At 41.3% G+C, this 14,287-nt stretch overlaps 1 protein-coding gene across 2 annotated transcripts in view; it reads left to right on the forward strand.

The window, feature by feature from the left end:
- The window catches only part of pibf1 (progesterone immunomodulatory binding factor 1), a 121,067-nt gene that overhangs the window by 103,916 nt on the left and 2,864 nt on the right, over positions 1-14,287 (forward strand). For both annotated transcript variants that reach the window (XM_078221574.1, XM_078221573.1), the window contains exons 16-17: positions 7,892-7,976; positions 11,511-11,687. In XM_078221574.1, the coding sequence (XP_078077700.1) occupies positions 7,892-7,976; positions 11,511-11,687 (262 nt within the window). The remainder of the gene's footprint in view (positions 1-7,891; positions 7,977-11,510; positions 11,688-14,287) is intronic.

Below are 14,287 nucleotides of genomic sequence, written 5' to 3' on the forward strand. Positions count from 1 at the left end.
TTTAATATAAAATACAAGCAAATTACTGCTGGAATCTGAAACAAAAACAAAAAAATGCTAAAAAATCTCAGCAAGTCTGCCAGCATCTGTGGAGAGAAAACAGAGTCTGGATGACTCTTCGTCAGAATTTAAACATTTGGTTCTCTGAGGGACTTTTATTGCCCTTTTTACATCGTCCTTCAGAGTTTAAAGTTTATTCATTAGTGTCACAAATAGGCTTACATTAACACTGCAATGAAGTTACTGTGAAAATCCCCTAGTAGCCACATTCCGGCGCCTGTTTGGGTATACTGAGGGAGAATTTAGCATGGCCAATGCACCTTTTGTAAACTTTGCAATTAGAATCCTTCTATTACTCTTTTTCTGAGGAGATGCAGGCAGATTACAGAGGTTCTAGAGGGAGGCATCTCAAAACACACATAAGAACAAAGAACAATACAGCACAGGAACAGGCCCTTCGGCCCTCCAAGCCCGTGCCGCTCCCTGGTCCAAACTAGACCATTCTTTTGTATCCCTCCATTCCCACTCCGTTCATGTGGCTATCTAGATAAGTCTTAAATGTTCCCAGTGTGTCCGCCTCCACCACCCTGCCTGGCAGCGCATTCCAGGCCCCCACCACCCTCTGTGTAAAATATGTCCTTCTGATATCTGTGTTGAACCTCCCCCCCTTCACCTTGAACCTATGACCCCTCGTGAACGTCACCACCGACCTGGGGAAAAGCTTCCCACCGTTCACCCTATCTATGCCTTTCATAATTTTATACACCTGTATTAAGTCTCCCCTCATCCTCCGTCTTTCCAGGGAGAACAACCCCAGTTTACCCAATCTCTCCTCATAACTAAGCCCCTCCATACCAGGCAACATCCTGGTAAACCTCCTCTGTACTCTCTCCAAAGCCTCCACGTCCTTCTGGTAGTGTGGCGACCAGAACTGGACGCAGTATTCCAAATGCAGCCGAACCAACGTTCTATACATCTGCAACATCAGACCCCAACTTTTATACTCTATGCCCCGTCCTATAAAGGCAAGCATGCCATATGCCTTCTTCACCACCTTCTCCACCTGTGTTTCCTAAATGACACACCAGAGTTTACAGCTGAACATGGTCTTGGTTAGATGTTTTCTGCATGTCACTTGCCTCAGCAAGCTATGTTTCTTGCCCAGTGTTAACCGGAGTGATATGTCACCAGCCGACAGAAGATCTGCAACCTACTTCAGTCCAACAGGCAATATTTCTCTACAACTCGAGCCTACCTCTGCCGTGAATTTCTTTAACTAAATTCTTCCACGAATCAGGCAACCTCACCATTTCACAAAGTTCTGCTCTGTTCAGGCAGACCACTACTTGGATATACATCCCAGTGAAACAGAGACATTACTACAGACTGGCAGGGTTCCCACTGAACATTAACCAACTGACAGAACGCGTTGTGGCACTCGACCCATGTGGTGACCATCTCAATTTGATGAACGTGAAAAGCTTTAAATTGATCAATATGCAACTACCGTGCTTTCTTGGTTATCTTACCCATCAGGTGAATGAAATGCCATAGAACAGGCTGCAGGCATTCTGAAGTCTCATTTTAGGTGTCTGGATAACCCGTGCAATTAAGCCCAGCAAGAGGGTCCAGAAGGATTGTAACTGCTTCCTTCATAGCATTGTGACGAATAAAGGCTTGCTGTTTCTGAAAGCTGAAAACATGATGATGGGGCTGTGGAGATCCATTACAAGCCCATTGACTGCCACAACTAGCTTGACTACAGCTCTTCACACCCCACATCCTGTAAGGACTCCATCCCATTCTTTCAGTTCCTTTGCCTCCGTCACATCTGTTCTGATGATGCCACTTTCCAAAATAGCGCTGCCGATATGCCTTCCTCCTTCCTCAATCGTGGGTTTCCACCGACTGTGATTGACAGAGCTCTCAACTGCACCCCCCAACCTCCACCATTTCTTCCAACTCCAGCATGATGCAATACTCAGCACATCTTCGTCTCGCCATCTCCCACTCCCTGTGTCAGCATTCCACAGGCACTGTTCTCTCCAGGACGTCCTGGTCCACTCCTCCATCACAGCAACATCTCACCCCCTGCCCATGGCACCTTCCTATGCAATCATAGAAGATGCAACACCTGCCCTTTTATCTCCTCTCATCTCACCGGCCCAGGTCCTAAACACCCCTTTCAGGTGAAGCATTGCTTCACATGCACCTCCTTCAGTCTGGTCCATTGCATTCACTGCTCCCAATGCGGTCTACTCTACATTGGAGAGACTAAACGCAGAATGGGTGACGGCTTTGCTGAACACCTTCAGTCCGTCCACAAGCAGACCCAGACCTTCCTGTCGCTTGCCACTTCAACACACCACCCTGCTCTCCTGTCCACATGTCTTCTTGGCATTTTGCAGTGTTCTAGCGAACCCCAACACAAACTGGAGAAACAGCACCTCATCTTCCCATTGGGCACTTTACAACCTTCTGGACTGAACATTGAGTTCAACAACTTTAGAGCATGAATTCTCCCCTCCATCTTTATCCCATTTCCATTTTATTTACTTTGCTTCATCTCATTCATCCATTTTATCATCCTTCTTTCTCACATCCATTTTTCCACTTATACATTCCGGCTCTCCTTTTTTCCCCCCTCCTCCGCCCAACCTTCAGGGCAACTGCCACATTCTTCAGACAATCCCTTAACCATCTGTACCTCTGTTCTGCCATTCACGCATTCTGATCATTTAATGGACACTTTTAGCACCTTCTCAGCCTTCTGAATCCTCATTTACATTCCCTTTGTCCCATTTCACCCCACCCCTCTACCACCAACCTCATAGTATGAATCACTGCTGATTCTCTGCTCTTAGCCCTGACGAAGGGTCATCCAGACTCGAAACGTTGGCTCCAGTCTCTCCCCACAGATGCTGTCAGACCTGCTGAGATTTTTCAGCATTTTCTGTTTTTATAATGACATGGGGGTCTTGCCAGGTGCTGACATGGAAATATAAAGTCTTATCGGTGGGTAGGATGTGGGATCTGCAACTCAACTCCAGGTTGAATAGGACACCAGTCTGATTCAGCCGAAGGAAAGTATGACAAAACAGTGTCCTAGGTCAACCCCAGGTTCAGTTACAGGGAATGTTGCCTCATCTGCTATTAGTAGCAGGCAGTCTAAAGGAAGAGGCTGATCATAAAATGAAGGAAGGTGGCGGAGACTGAGTCATCACCATACTCTTCAATGCCCATCCCATGGTTTTTGGGTGACCTTTTCAAATCCACACTAAGGGTCAGAAGGGAACCAATGACAGATTTTTAAGGCAAGGACAGATAAATATTTGAGTTTAAGGCAAGGATAGATAAATCTTTGAACAATAAAGGAATTAAGGGTTATGGTGAGTGGGTGAGTAAGTGGAGCTGAGTCCACAAAAAGATCAGCCATGATCTTATTGAATGGCGGAGCAGGCTCAAGTGGCCAGATGGCCTACTCCTGCTCCTAGTTCTTAAGTTTATCCGTGAGGGACTCCAACGGGGCAGGAAGAGAAGCCATAGCTCAAACTACATAGGCATTGTTAGGACAGGCAGGAGTGCAACCATGCAAGCGTAGCCCCACATAGCTGGACAACAGAGAAAATTAATGAAAACTTTTTTTAAAAGTGCAGTTTAAGAATGTGTTCCAAGCCATGCTAAATGCAACAACTTGGAAGTTAAATACATCCATCATTTTATATGAATTGAAAGCTCAAGCTGGCTTGAATCCATATTCCTCTCCAATCTGTTTATAGTTGTGGCTAAATTTGAAGGGTAGATTATAGTGAGTGTTCACCTACCCACAACTAGTGGTGCCAAAAATTGCAAGGTAATTTTGAGAATTTTCTTGTACTCCAGGTATTTCTTTTCCATTATATAATATTTGGAAAGTAGTTTAACAGGTCCATGATCATCAATTTATAGTCTAGATTTTAGTCAAACTTATAAGTGGAAAAAAACATGTGTTATTGCACCTTTTCTTTGAGTACATCATGTTTGGAGCCACTACTACTGAGAAATTGAATATTTTCTCTTTTTTGGCATTCAGTGTCAGAATTGACCTTCTCGGGCCAGGTTCCATCAGTGTGAAGTTCCGGGTATTTTGTCACCAAAGTATTTTAGCAGTCACCACTTGCCATTGTGAAGTTTATGCTGCCCTCACCAGCCGTCCTTGTGGCCACTCTTGAGTATTAATGTTCAGTTATGCCACGTTTAGTGCATTTGATCGCACTCACTAGTGACCTGGGTTGAGATTGCCCAATCTCAGTTCACTTGAAACTCATACGGCCGGCAAAGGAGAAGGGGATTTTCAGCCCATGTGGGCTGGATTTGGATCCTGATCCCAGAGAGAAAAGATAGTCTGCTACCCTCTCTGCCACCCAGTTGCTGCTGAAGCAGGTTGGTATGGATACCAATGTGTTTGTAGAGCCTCTACACTTTTTAACCCATATGATGGAGAAAGGGCTTTCAGATAGATTTCTTACTGATGTTATTTAGGAATGAATTTAGCTTATTTAAAGTGAATGGATTGATGCTGCTATTCATTTGGAGAATCTAGGCTTTTATAGCTACTGCATTGCTCAATAGGACCAGAGTACATTCCATCAATTCCAGTAGTACACTTCAGCACATACTTCTAAAAGAAAGTTCATTATGGTGTCAGTGCCACATTTCTTTCAGACAGCCTGTCCTGGAACTAACTTCTACTTGTATATGAAGGAGGTTTCCATTTAGATAAAACATAATGGCTGGTCAGAGAAGTAACCAGAGGTATAAACACTTATAAGTTGCTTATTAAGTTGACGTTTTTTTCAACTCATTCTGTGTGACCACATCTCTGAAGCAAATTAAATTTTTATACCAATATGTAAATTGGATTTCATCCCATAAAATTTGAGTTGATCAAAATCTTCATCTTGCTGCAATAGTTTTGTTATACCTAACAGAGCAAACGGGATTCTCTTTACCTTCTCTACCCTGGGGTCATTGCCATAGCTGATATCATTTTAGGTCAGGGAAACTAGATCTCAAATTTGGGTCCTTGTGTATGCCTGCGTGCGTGCACACGTGTGTGGGTGCGTGCACACGTGTGTGGGTGGGTGCACACGTGTGTGGGTGGGTGCACCAAGTGTCAGCATTTCACATTGTTATAAGGACCTAGTTAGTGTGCGATTTTATTCACTGGCAAAAAATCAGTGTGGTCTGGGTCTATGCCCTTTCGAATCTGCTCCTATGTTGCTAGTTTGACCAAGCCATTCACCTCTAGTGTTGATGGAAAGAGCCGCTGTTAGCATTTAACTTACCACAACTTGTGTTTAATGTCAGTGATTACTCCTTTTTTTAATAAAAACTAACATTTATAGCGTATGCAACATTAGCTGTTATTCCTATCTTTCAGGCCTATCTGAAACTTTTTTCTGCTTTGAAGCTGTTTTGCAAAGACTGAACTTTAGTTGAACTTGAACTCAAACTGGAATTTGTTTGCCAGGGTTGTCAGAAGCCCCAGTCAGAGAACCCACAAATCATCAGTAACAGCATTAAGTTTATTTAAAGTGTTTTGTATATAATGTAACATGAAAGCAGATAATGATCTGGAGCTGGAACTTGAGGTGATGAATAAATTATACCTGTGGACCGAGCTTGAAATAAATTGGAGGGTGGGAGGAACATTTTCAGTGACACCAAGTATGATTAAATTTTTTTTTGCTGTTTTTGGACTGAAGTCCTTGTTTCCAAATAACAAAACATTCCTGAATTTGCATCATGCAAACTTTCGTAGCCTTCAGGGTATCTTGTCCCCTGCTGCTGATTAGGTCTCTGACAATCTTGACATATTAGATATCTATGAATCATTCTCAAAGGGCCAGATGATAAATAAGGGGGTAACCATCCATGGCAACAATTTATTTTGGCAGGACCAAGGTAAATCTTGTGACAGTGTTATTCCCTGTTCTGGCATCAGTTGTCAACCTCGCACAGGCAAGATATGGAATCAAATGTAGTTGAAATCCTCTTGACTGAAAGAGTCCCCAGAGAAGATGGTTTTGGCAGAGGTTCATCAGGCAGCTCTTGTTGACGTTTCTATTTCTATCTGCCTCTTGCCACCAGTAGATTTTTATCTTGTCCCGAGTGCTCTATTTTCTTGATCTGCAGTTTGTACTGTTACCATGAAAATTGGCAATGAAACAAAAGCTTCCCTTGGCCTTGCTGCATCTTCAAACTTTCTTCTGTCCTTCCTCAAATAAATGGCCAGCTGGATTTAACATTATGTGGCTTGTTAAAACTTGACTATTGCCTTGTCTGCAACCAAGAAGCCTTTGGAAAATAGTGACAGCTTGCAAGTTTTTCCTAATGGCAAATCGAACAGGAAAGATTGGCACCTTGAACTACCAATAGCATCAAGATTTGTCAATTTCCTTGTTCAGCCAACAATTATTTCCCAATACTTCTAAATGTAAATAATCCAACCAGCAGGAACACGGATCTAAGCACTTAGTAGATCTTCTGACCTGTTAAAGACACTGAGCCAATTCTCAATACAATGCAAAGTAAAAATGCAAGTGCATTATGCACATCATCAGTTTGAGTGAATGCAAGACCCACTTTGCCATGATGTTTCCAGGCCCATTTATGCTCTGAAACAGTCAATGTTCCTTTTAAAGCCACAGCAATATGTTATGGTACAGAGGCTGCTTTATATACCCAGAACATCTGGAGGTGTTACCAGGAAGCCTGAAGCACTTGCACCTTGCACAGTTGCAGAGATGATAACGTGGGCAGAAGCAGGTTGAAGGATCCCACTTCCTGCCCCTTTATCCTAGCCTTTGCTTGACAGGAGCCAAGATTGATGGTGGATTTTACTTCCCATTCCTGACCTTACTTCCTGATCCCAACCCTGCTCAGATCTGAGTAGTGTGCACATTTCTGTGCCTATCCAGGTTAGCCTTAAGTGTGAAGATGGAAACCTACTGGCTTCTGTTTTTGGGACAACAGCCAGAAAGCTCTGAAACCAGTCAATATGACTGCTGTCACAGACATCTCCATCCTGCCAGAGAATTTAACTTTCCTCTTGCTGGCGAGAGTTTGAGCTATCGCTAAGCAAGGAACAGGTGCCAAGACCTGCAGCCAAATGACGAGTGACAAATAGTGAGCAGCACAGTTCACCAATAAAATATGTGTCTGTGTTTCCGCCACCATTCTGACTGCAATATGGGCACAAGCCATAACCCATTAAATGATGTTTCCGGCATCTGGCTGTGCTGAACTTCAACAGCAGCTACTTATCCTTGGCCTATGTCATTTTGTTATATTTGACACCAAACTCAGCTTGTATCAGTGTCCATACTCAAGACCAACCTCCAAACAGGCAGCCATGGTGTATCATTTTTAACTTATTTAGCTATCATTTTTCAAACGCTTTTCTCTCATAAAGATGAGCTTTGTGGATATATTCTTTTAAACCAGTGATCATGTATTAATCTTTAAGGTTGGGATATTTTTGATTTGATTTATTATTTAACAGATGTATTAGTATACAGTGAAAAGTATTGTTTCTTGCGCGCGATACAGACAAAGCACACCGTACATAGAAAAGGAAAGGAGAGAGTTCAAAATGTAGTGTTACAGTCATGGCTTGAGTGTAGAGAAAGATCAACTTAGTGCGAGGTAGGACCATTCAAAAGTCTGATGGCAGCAGGGAAGAAGCTGTTCTTGAGTCGGTTGGTACGCGACCCCAGACTTTTTGATTGCCACATGAGGTTCCTGTTCATTTAATCTGGTAAGTTAAGTATACAACCGGGGGAAAGCTTTTGTTCAGTAAGAAATATGCTATCATTTCTATAAACAAATCTATCTGCTTTTCCTTCAGTCAATTAAAAAAAGAAAAGGCGGCTTTACTTCGCATGAAAAATCAAATGGCAGCAGATCTAGAGAGACTCTTGAACCAACGGGAGGTAATTCTTTTCAAATTATCTTGTAATTGGCAGAACATAAGTACATGAGAAGTAGGAGCAGGAAAGGGGTTATTATGTTGATCAACTCATTTTTCCTTTTAATAAAAGAAGCTCCAGCATTTCTAAGTCAGAATGGAATGGAAGACTGAAAGGACCAATTAAAGCTCGGTCAAATGGTCCACAAGGTACAATGGTTTTAGAACAAAGAACAGTACAGCACAGGAACAAGCACTTCGGCCCTTCAAGCCTGTGCCAATCACGTTGTCCTATCTAGACCAACCGCCTTATCCCTATTCCCCGTCTGTTCATGTGTCTATCCAGATAAATCTTAAATGTTGCTAATGTATCTGCCTCAACCACCTCACTTGGCAGTGCATTCCAGGCCCCCACCACCTTCTATGTAAAAAAACTTCCCCTGCACATCTCCACTGAACCTTTCCCCCCTTACAGGGACATGACCGGCGCAACTTGTGGGCCGAAGGGCCTGTTTGTGCTGTATTTTTTCTATGTTCTTACCTTGAACTGGTGTCCCCTTGTAATTGTCATTTCTGCCCTGGGGAAAAGCTTCCAACTGTTCATCCTATCTATACCCCTATAATTTTATAAACTTCTATCTGGTCGCCCCTCAGCCTTTGTCTTTCCAGGGAGAACAATCCCGGTTTATTCAATCTCTCCTTATTGCTAATATCCTCCATACCAGGCAACATCCTGGTAAACCTTTTCTGTATTCTTTCCAAAGCCTCCATGTCCTTCTGGTAGTGTGGTGACCAGAATTGGACACAGTATTCCAAATGTGGTTTAACCAACATTTTATGTAACTAACATAATTTGCCAACTTTAATACTAGATACCCCATCCAATGAAGGCAAGCATGTCATATGCTTTCTTCACCACCTTTTCCACCTGTGCTGCCACTTTTAAGGACCTGTGGACTAGTTACAGACCTCATTCAGAAAAACACCCTTCCACTGCTACCTTCTGTCTTCTATAGCCAAGCCAGTTCTGAATCCATCTAGCCATTTCACCCCGATCCCGCGAGATTTAATCTTTTGCACCAGCCTGCCATGGCCTTGTCAAATGCTTTACTAAAGTCCATGTAGACAACATCCACAGCCCTTCCCTCGTCAATCATTTTTGTCACCTCCTCAAAAAAACTCAATTAAATTAGTGAGACATGACCTCCCTCGTACAAATCCATGCTGCCTGTCGCTAACAAGACCATTCCGTTCCAAATGTGTATAGATCTTATCTCTAAGAATCTTCTCCAACAATTTCTGTGGGACCACAGAAGTATCAGACCATGAAAAGCAAAAGAACTTAGCAAGATTATATTGTGAACTTGTTCAGTCGTTCTAGGTATATAATTATAATTAATTGAACAAGGAAGTGGAATATAAATGAGAAGTTATCTTGACCAAGGATTTGTTATGCTTTTTAAAGTACAATCGACAGTAACAGGGTTAAAAATTTATCTGCAGGGAAGATTAATGAGTGTTACTATCTTAACATATTGCTGGCACAACTTTAAAAAAATTACAAATGTCATTCCTATTAAAATATTTTATATATTTGGAAAATGCAGTGTCTTCATTTAACGTGTAATATTTATAGCTCTAAATCTACGCCTTGCAAAAACATTCAGTTAAATGCTAAAATTAGCTAAATGTATTTACTTCCAACAGTTTGACAGGCTCAAAATGGTTCTATTGTGACATACTTTTGAAAATTAACATGTAATCTTCATTGAATGTATTAATTTTATGGAGATTCTCAAATGGCAGAGTACTTAGTCCATCTCTGAAAAATTATATCAACATGTGGAGATTTAGTTTCCAAAACTGGACGTCTTTCACTTACCCTTCAGTGTAATAATTTGAGAGCCATCCTTTTGTATGCTAGAATCCTTAAATCATTATAGCAGTCATTCCTGTCAGAATAAAATTCAACCAGAGTTCAGGGCGATACTACTTGTACTGTAAGGGTCAGGCTTATATTTAGAGTTGGGGGGTAGAGGGTGCATTAACCATACTTGACGTAACAGTAAATACGTCTATATCCTTGTCCCTTTTCAGAAAGAATCTCACTTTATAGCTGAATACACTAGTGAAATCCATGAGAGAAAATTGGAGGAGACAACCTGCTTGTGTCATTTAAAGATGTTTGTAGAAATGTTGGCCCAGCGTATCTCCAGATGTCTAGTTAATGAGGTTCAGCTGGCATGAATATTGGCAGAGCGCCCACACGGCATAACAGGAATGTTTGGCAACAAGATCTTTCTTGCTATTTTTACCTTACAATCCACCAAATCTTAAAATTGTGGGATTCATTTGTAGGCTTTCCTAATGTTTGGAGCATAAATCTTCGATTCTGTGCTAGAATCAGATTAAATTGTGTTACTTTGATTATTCAGCATGAGCGTATTGGTTTACATCACAACTTATCCACCTTCACACTGCAAACTGCCCCTGTGAATCCGCTTGGAGTCATTTTGCATGCTGCGCTGACCTCATCTTCATCAACAAGTTGACATTAACTGTGCTGCCTTCCAGGACAGCTGCACGACACTGACAGCTTTTTCATATGCAAATCACAAATTGCCCGGTCACTTGCATTGAGTGATCAAGACATTGGTACGCCAGTTCCTACTTTAGTGTATTTAAGCTTATTGCATTCCCCCACATGAGGATGAAAACATCTATTGAATAAGCTTAAGCCATGAGTTTTAATTTTAAATATGGGTTTTCATGTTGAAATTTCAACTTGATCAAAATTTTATGAATAAATCATGTTGTTGATTATTAGATGAAAATGTTTAATATCCCTGCTGTAATCTGAGATAGCTAATATTTCCCAAAAATCCAAACTAAATGGTTTTGCATACCTTAAATGTGATGGGGAGCTATCTGTTAAATGTGTGTAAAACAAAAAAACTGCCATTTTTTTGCTCTTTAAAGCATTGATTTTTTTTTTAAATAGACATCTAACCTGGAGTTTCCTCTTCACATTGCCTATTTATTGGATGGGAAATGAGGAGGTGGTCCCATATATATATAGGGAGCTGTTACCACTTTCCATTTTGCTGACATACCTAATTTTCCACTGTTACTCTGACGGATCTAGAACCAAAAATAGGCAATTATTTTTAAATGAATGGTTGATGGTATAGTGAACATTATACTTCCAGTTATTGCTGCATCTATAACACTATGTGTAAATTGCACAAAATGGGCACGCACCTTTGTTAGATGAAAGTGCATGTAAGGTACCCAGTTGTTATTATAAAATAATTCATAGCTTGTTTCTCAGTTAACTTTGAAAATTGAAGTCACGTGTTTGCAGTCATGTGAATTTTTGAATGCTAGATCAGTTATTAAGGTGCATCCATCTTTCAATTTGTTTCATTGTTAAATAAACACAGGAGTAGATTACTTGCAATTAGCAATAAAATTGGACAGACAGCAAATGCATTTGAGACTATGTTGTCTGTCTGTGCTGATGACTTGTTTTAATGTCAGTTACGTTTATATCTTGCAGGAACTGGCAGTAATGAAGCAAGTTCTGATAAATTTGCATAACAAGCAGTATGGTAGCGGCATGCCAGGTTCTGGAGATGAAGTCGAAAGCAATCCCATTGCACAAGCAACAAAATTGTCTCTGAGTATTCCCCCACATGAGGACGAAAACATCTACAAACCAAAGCCAACACTTTTTGTAAGTTTTTTTTAGTCTGGAGTGAAGAAGACGTTAGTTTTTCACCAGCCCAAATATTTAGGCTTCTTCCAGTCATAAACACAGGAACCAGGAATAAGCAATCCCTCGTGTTGGTTCAACCGTTTAGTCATGGCTGATGTACAACCCTCAGCTGCACTCCATTTACCCACCTTTGATCTGTATTCCTTGATCAGTGACACCACCAAAAAGCATCTATTGCCGTCAGTCTTAAAAAAATTTCAATTGACTCGTCATCCACAGCCATTGTAGGTTCCAGATTTCCAACAGTGATCAATTTCGAATCATATTCCAAAATGTTTTCCACCTTTTCTACTTTGTTGAACAGATTGCATGATTCTCAATAAAAAAATATTTTCAAAGATCTGTTCCATATTAAGGTTTTCAATGCTATTATGTCCCACTCCTGACATTGATAGCGGGTGGCACAGTGGTTAGCATTACTGCCTCACAGCGCCAGGAACGCGTGTTTGATTCTCGGCTTGAGTCGCTGTCTGTGTGGAGTTTGCATGTTCTCCCCATGTCTGCGTGAGTTTACTCCTGATGCTCCAGTTTCCTCCAAAGAAGTGCGGGTTTGGTGGATTGACCATGCTAAATTGCCCTTTGGTGTCAGGGGGACTAGCTAGGGTAAATGTCTGGGGCTATGGGGATAAGGCCTGGGTGGGATTGTGGTCGGTGCAGACTCGATGAGCCGAAGGGCCTCCTTCTGCCCTGTGGGATTCTGTGATTTTACATCCATTTCATGAAGGAAAAGGCAGAGACACAAGGAATAATAGGAACAAATTTTAATGGTACAATGGGTTTTTTGAAACCCCCTAAAGGTTCCCTAATTCCTTGAGCAAGGAAATGTTCATTCCTATGAGAAGCTATTATCGCTGGGTGTCATCATTAACATATCAACTTCCATCTTCTCCAAGCACTTCTGTTACAAGTGATGTAATTTAGACACCATCTCTGTTAGGAATAGTTCTGCTGTTCCAGACATTACACAGTCACTCAAAAAGGCTAATGGGATGGCAGAGGACCCATAATTAGAGCACATGAAATGGATCACTCGCCAGGAGGTTTTAGTTTGATATAATTAATGTAATTTCATGCTGCGATAAATGAGCAGCCAAAGTGTGGTATAATTTTACATAATTGAACTTTTTTTTCAACAAACTTGCAATGAAAACTGAAACATATGTGAACGCAATCTTAATTTCAATCTAGTATATATGTCAATTTGCAATTTTCTGTTTCTCACTTTAAGAAGAGTCTCAACCTTCCGCATTCTGTTTCACAAAGACCATTGATTATGGTGGCGCAGTGGTTAGCACTGCTGCCTCACAGCGTCAAGGACTCGGGTTCAATTCTGGCCTCAGGTCACTGTCTATGTGGAGTTTGCACATTCTCTCCGTGTCTGCATGGGTTTCCCCCGGGTGCTCCGGTTTCCTCCCACAGTCCAAAGATGTGTGGGTTAGATTGGTTGGCCATGCAAAATTGACCCTAGTGTCAGGGGGATTTACAGGGTAAATATGTGGGGTTACAGGAATAGAGCCTGGGTGGGATTGTTGTCGGTGCAGACTCAATGGGCCGAATGGCCTCCTTCTGCACTATAGGGTTTCTATGCTTCTGTATACCATAGGGAAAGGTAGAGTGTACAAAGATTTACTCAATAAAAAAAAAACATTGTGCTGAAGAAACCTGACAGGTGAACATGTTCTCTACATCACATCAACAGAATACTTTTGAGCATGATAATTGCACATGCTGTTTTCGAGATATTACATCCATATGCTGCATTTAATAACACAAAGTTCAATAGTTTCAAGTGAAAGAGAAAATCTGGATAGAAAACAGGATTGTGCACTGGCTCCTAGAATAGCAATACCCAACACATAGATAACAGATCTATCTAGCCAGGTTTATTCAACATATCAACCTCGGGGTGTTTACTAATGCTGACCTTCAACCTTTTGAGATAATAATGGAGACACGAGAAAAGTCCTCCCGTCAGGCGGAATTCCTTCTTTCAGATGGTTGTTTGTGTCTGTAATTCTGTTCCCCAGAGCATTGGGTCACTGAATATATTCAAGGCTGAGTGAAACGGATTTCTGATTTTCAAGGGAACCAAGCTGTCAGAAAAATGAGGAATTATAATATTTTTCTTGTAATAACAGTCTTATTTCTCATATACAGGTAAACAGACTGGTGGGGGTGTGATGGCAATAATTGGATTAAGAGACTGCAAGGGTCTAAATATCAGTAATAAGTGGGTTTGATGCATTAATAATCAGACAGAGCCATGAGAAACTTGAATAAGAATTTACATAAGGCAATAAAATAAGTCATTTTGAACTGGTTGTTTTAGTTCAATGGGGAACATACACAAGTAAAATTATGAGTAAGTGAGGCAAAAATAGAGTAAGTTTTTACTTTTTAAAATGTACGAGCTATGAAGGAGTTTGATCAGTCCTTGGAAAAGGAAACTTTTACGAAACAATTGAAAGTGGAGAGAGACCAAAGGGAAGGAACACATGTGAGGGGGTAACTGCCTAGACCTCCCAGAAGACCGTGTGGTAGCTGGTCAGCTCTCCCGA

This window comes from Mustelus asterias, chromosome 10 (genome assembly GCF_964213995.1).
Source record: "Mustelus asterias chromosome 10, sMusAst1.hap1.1, whole genome shotgun sequence".
NCBI classification, from domain to species: domain Eukaryota; kingdom Metazoa; phylum Chordata; class Chondrichthyes; order Carcharhiniformes; family Triakidae; genus Mustelus; species Mustelus asterias.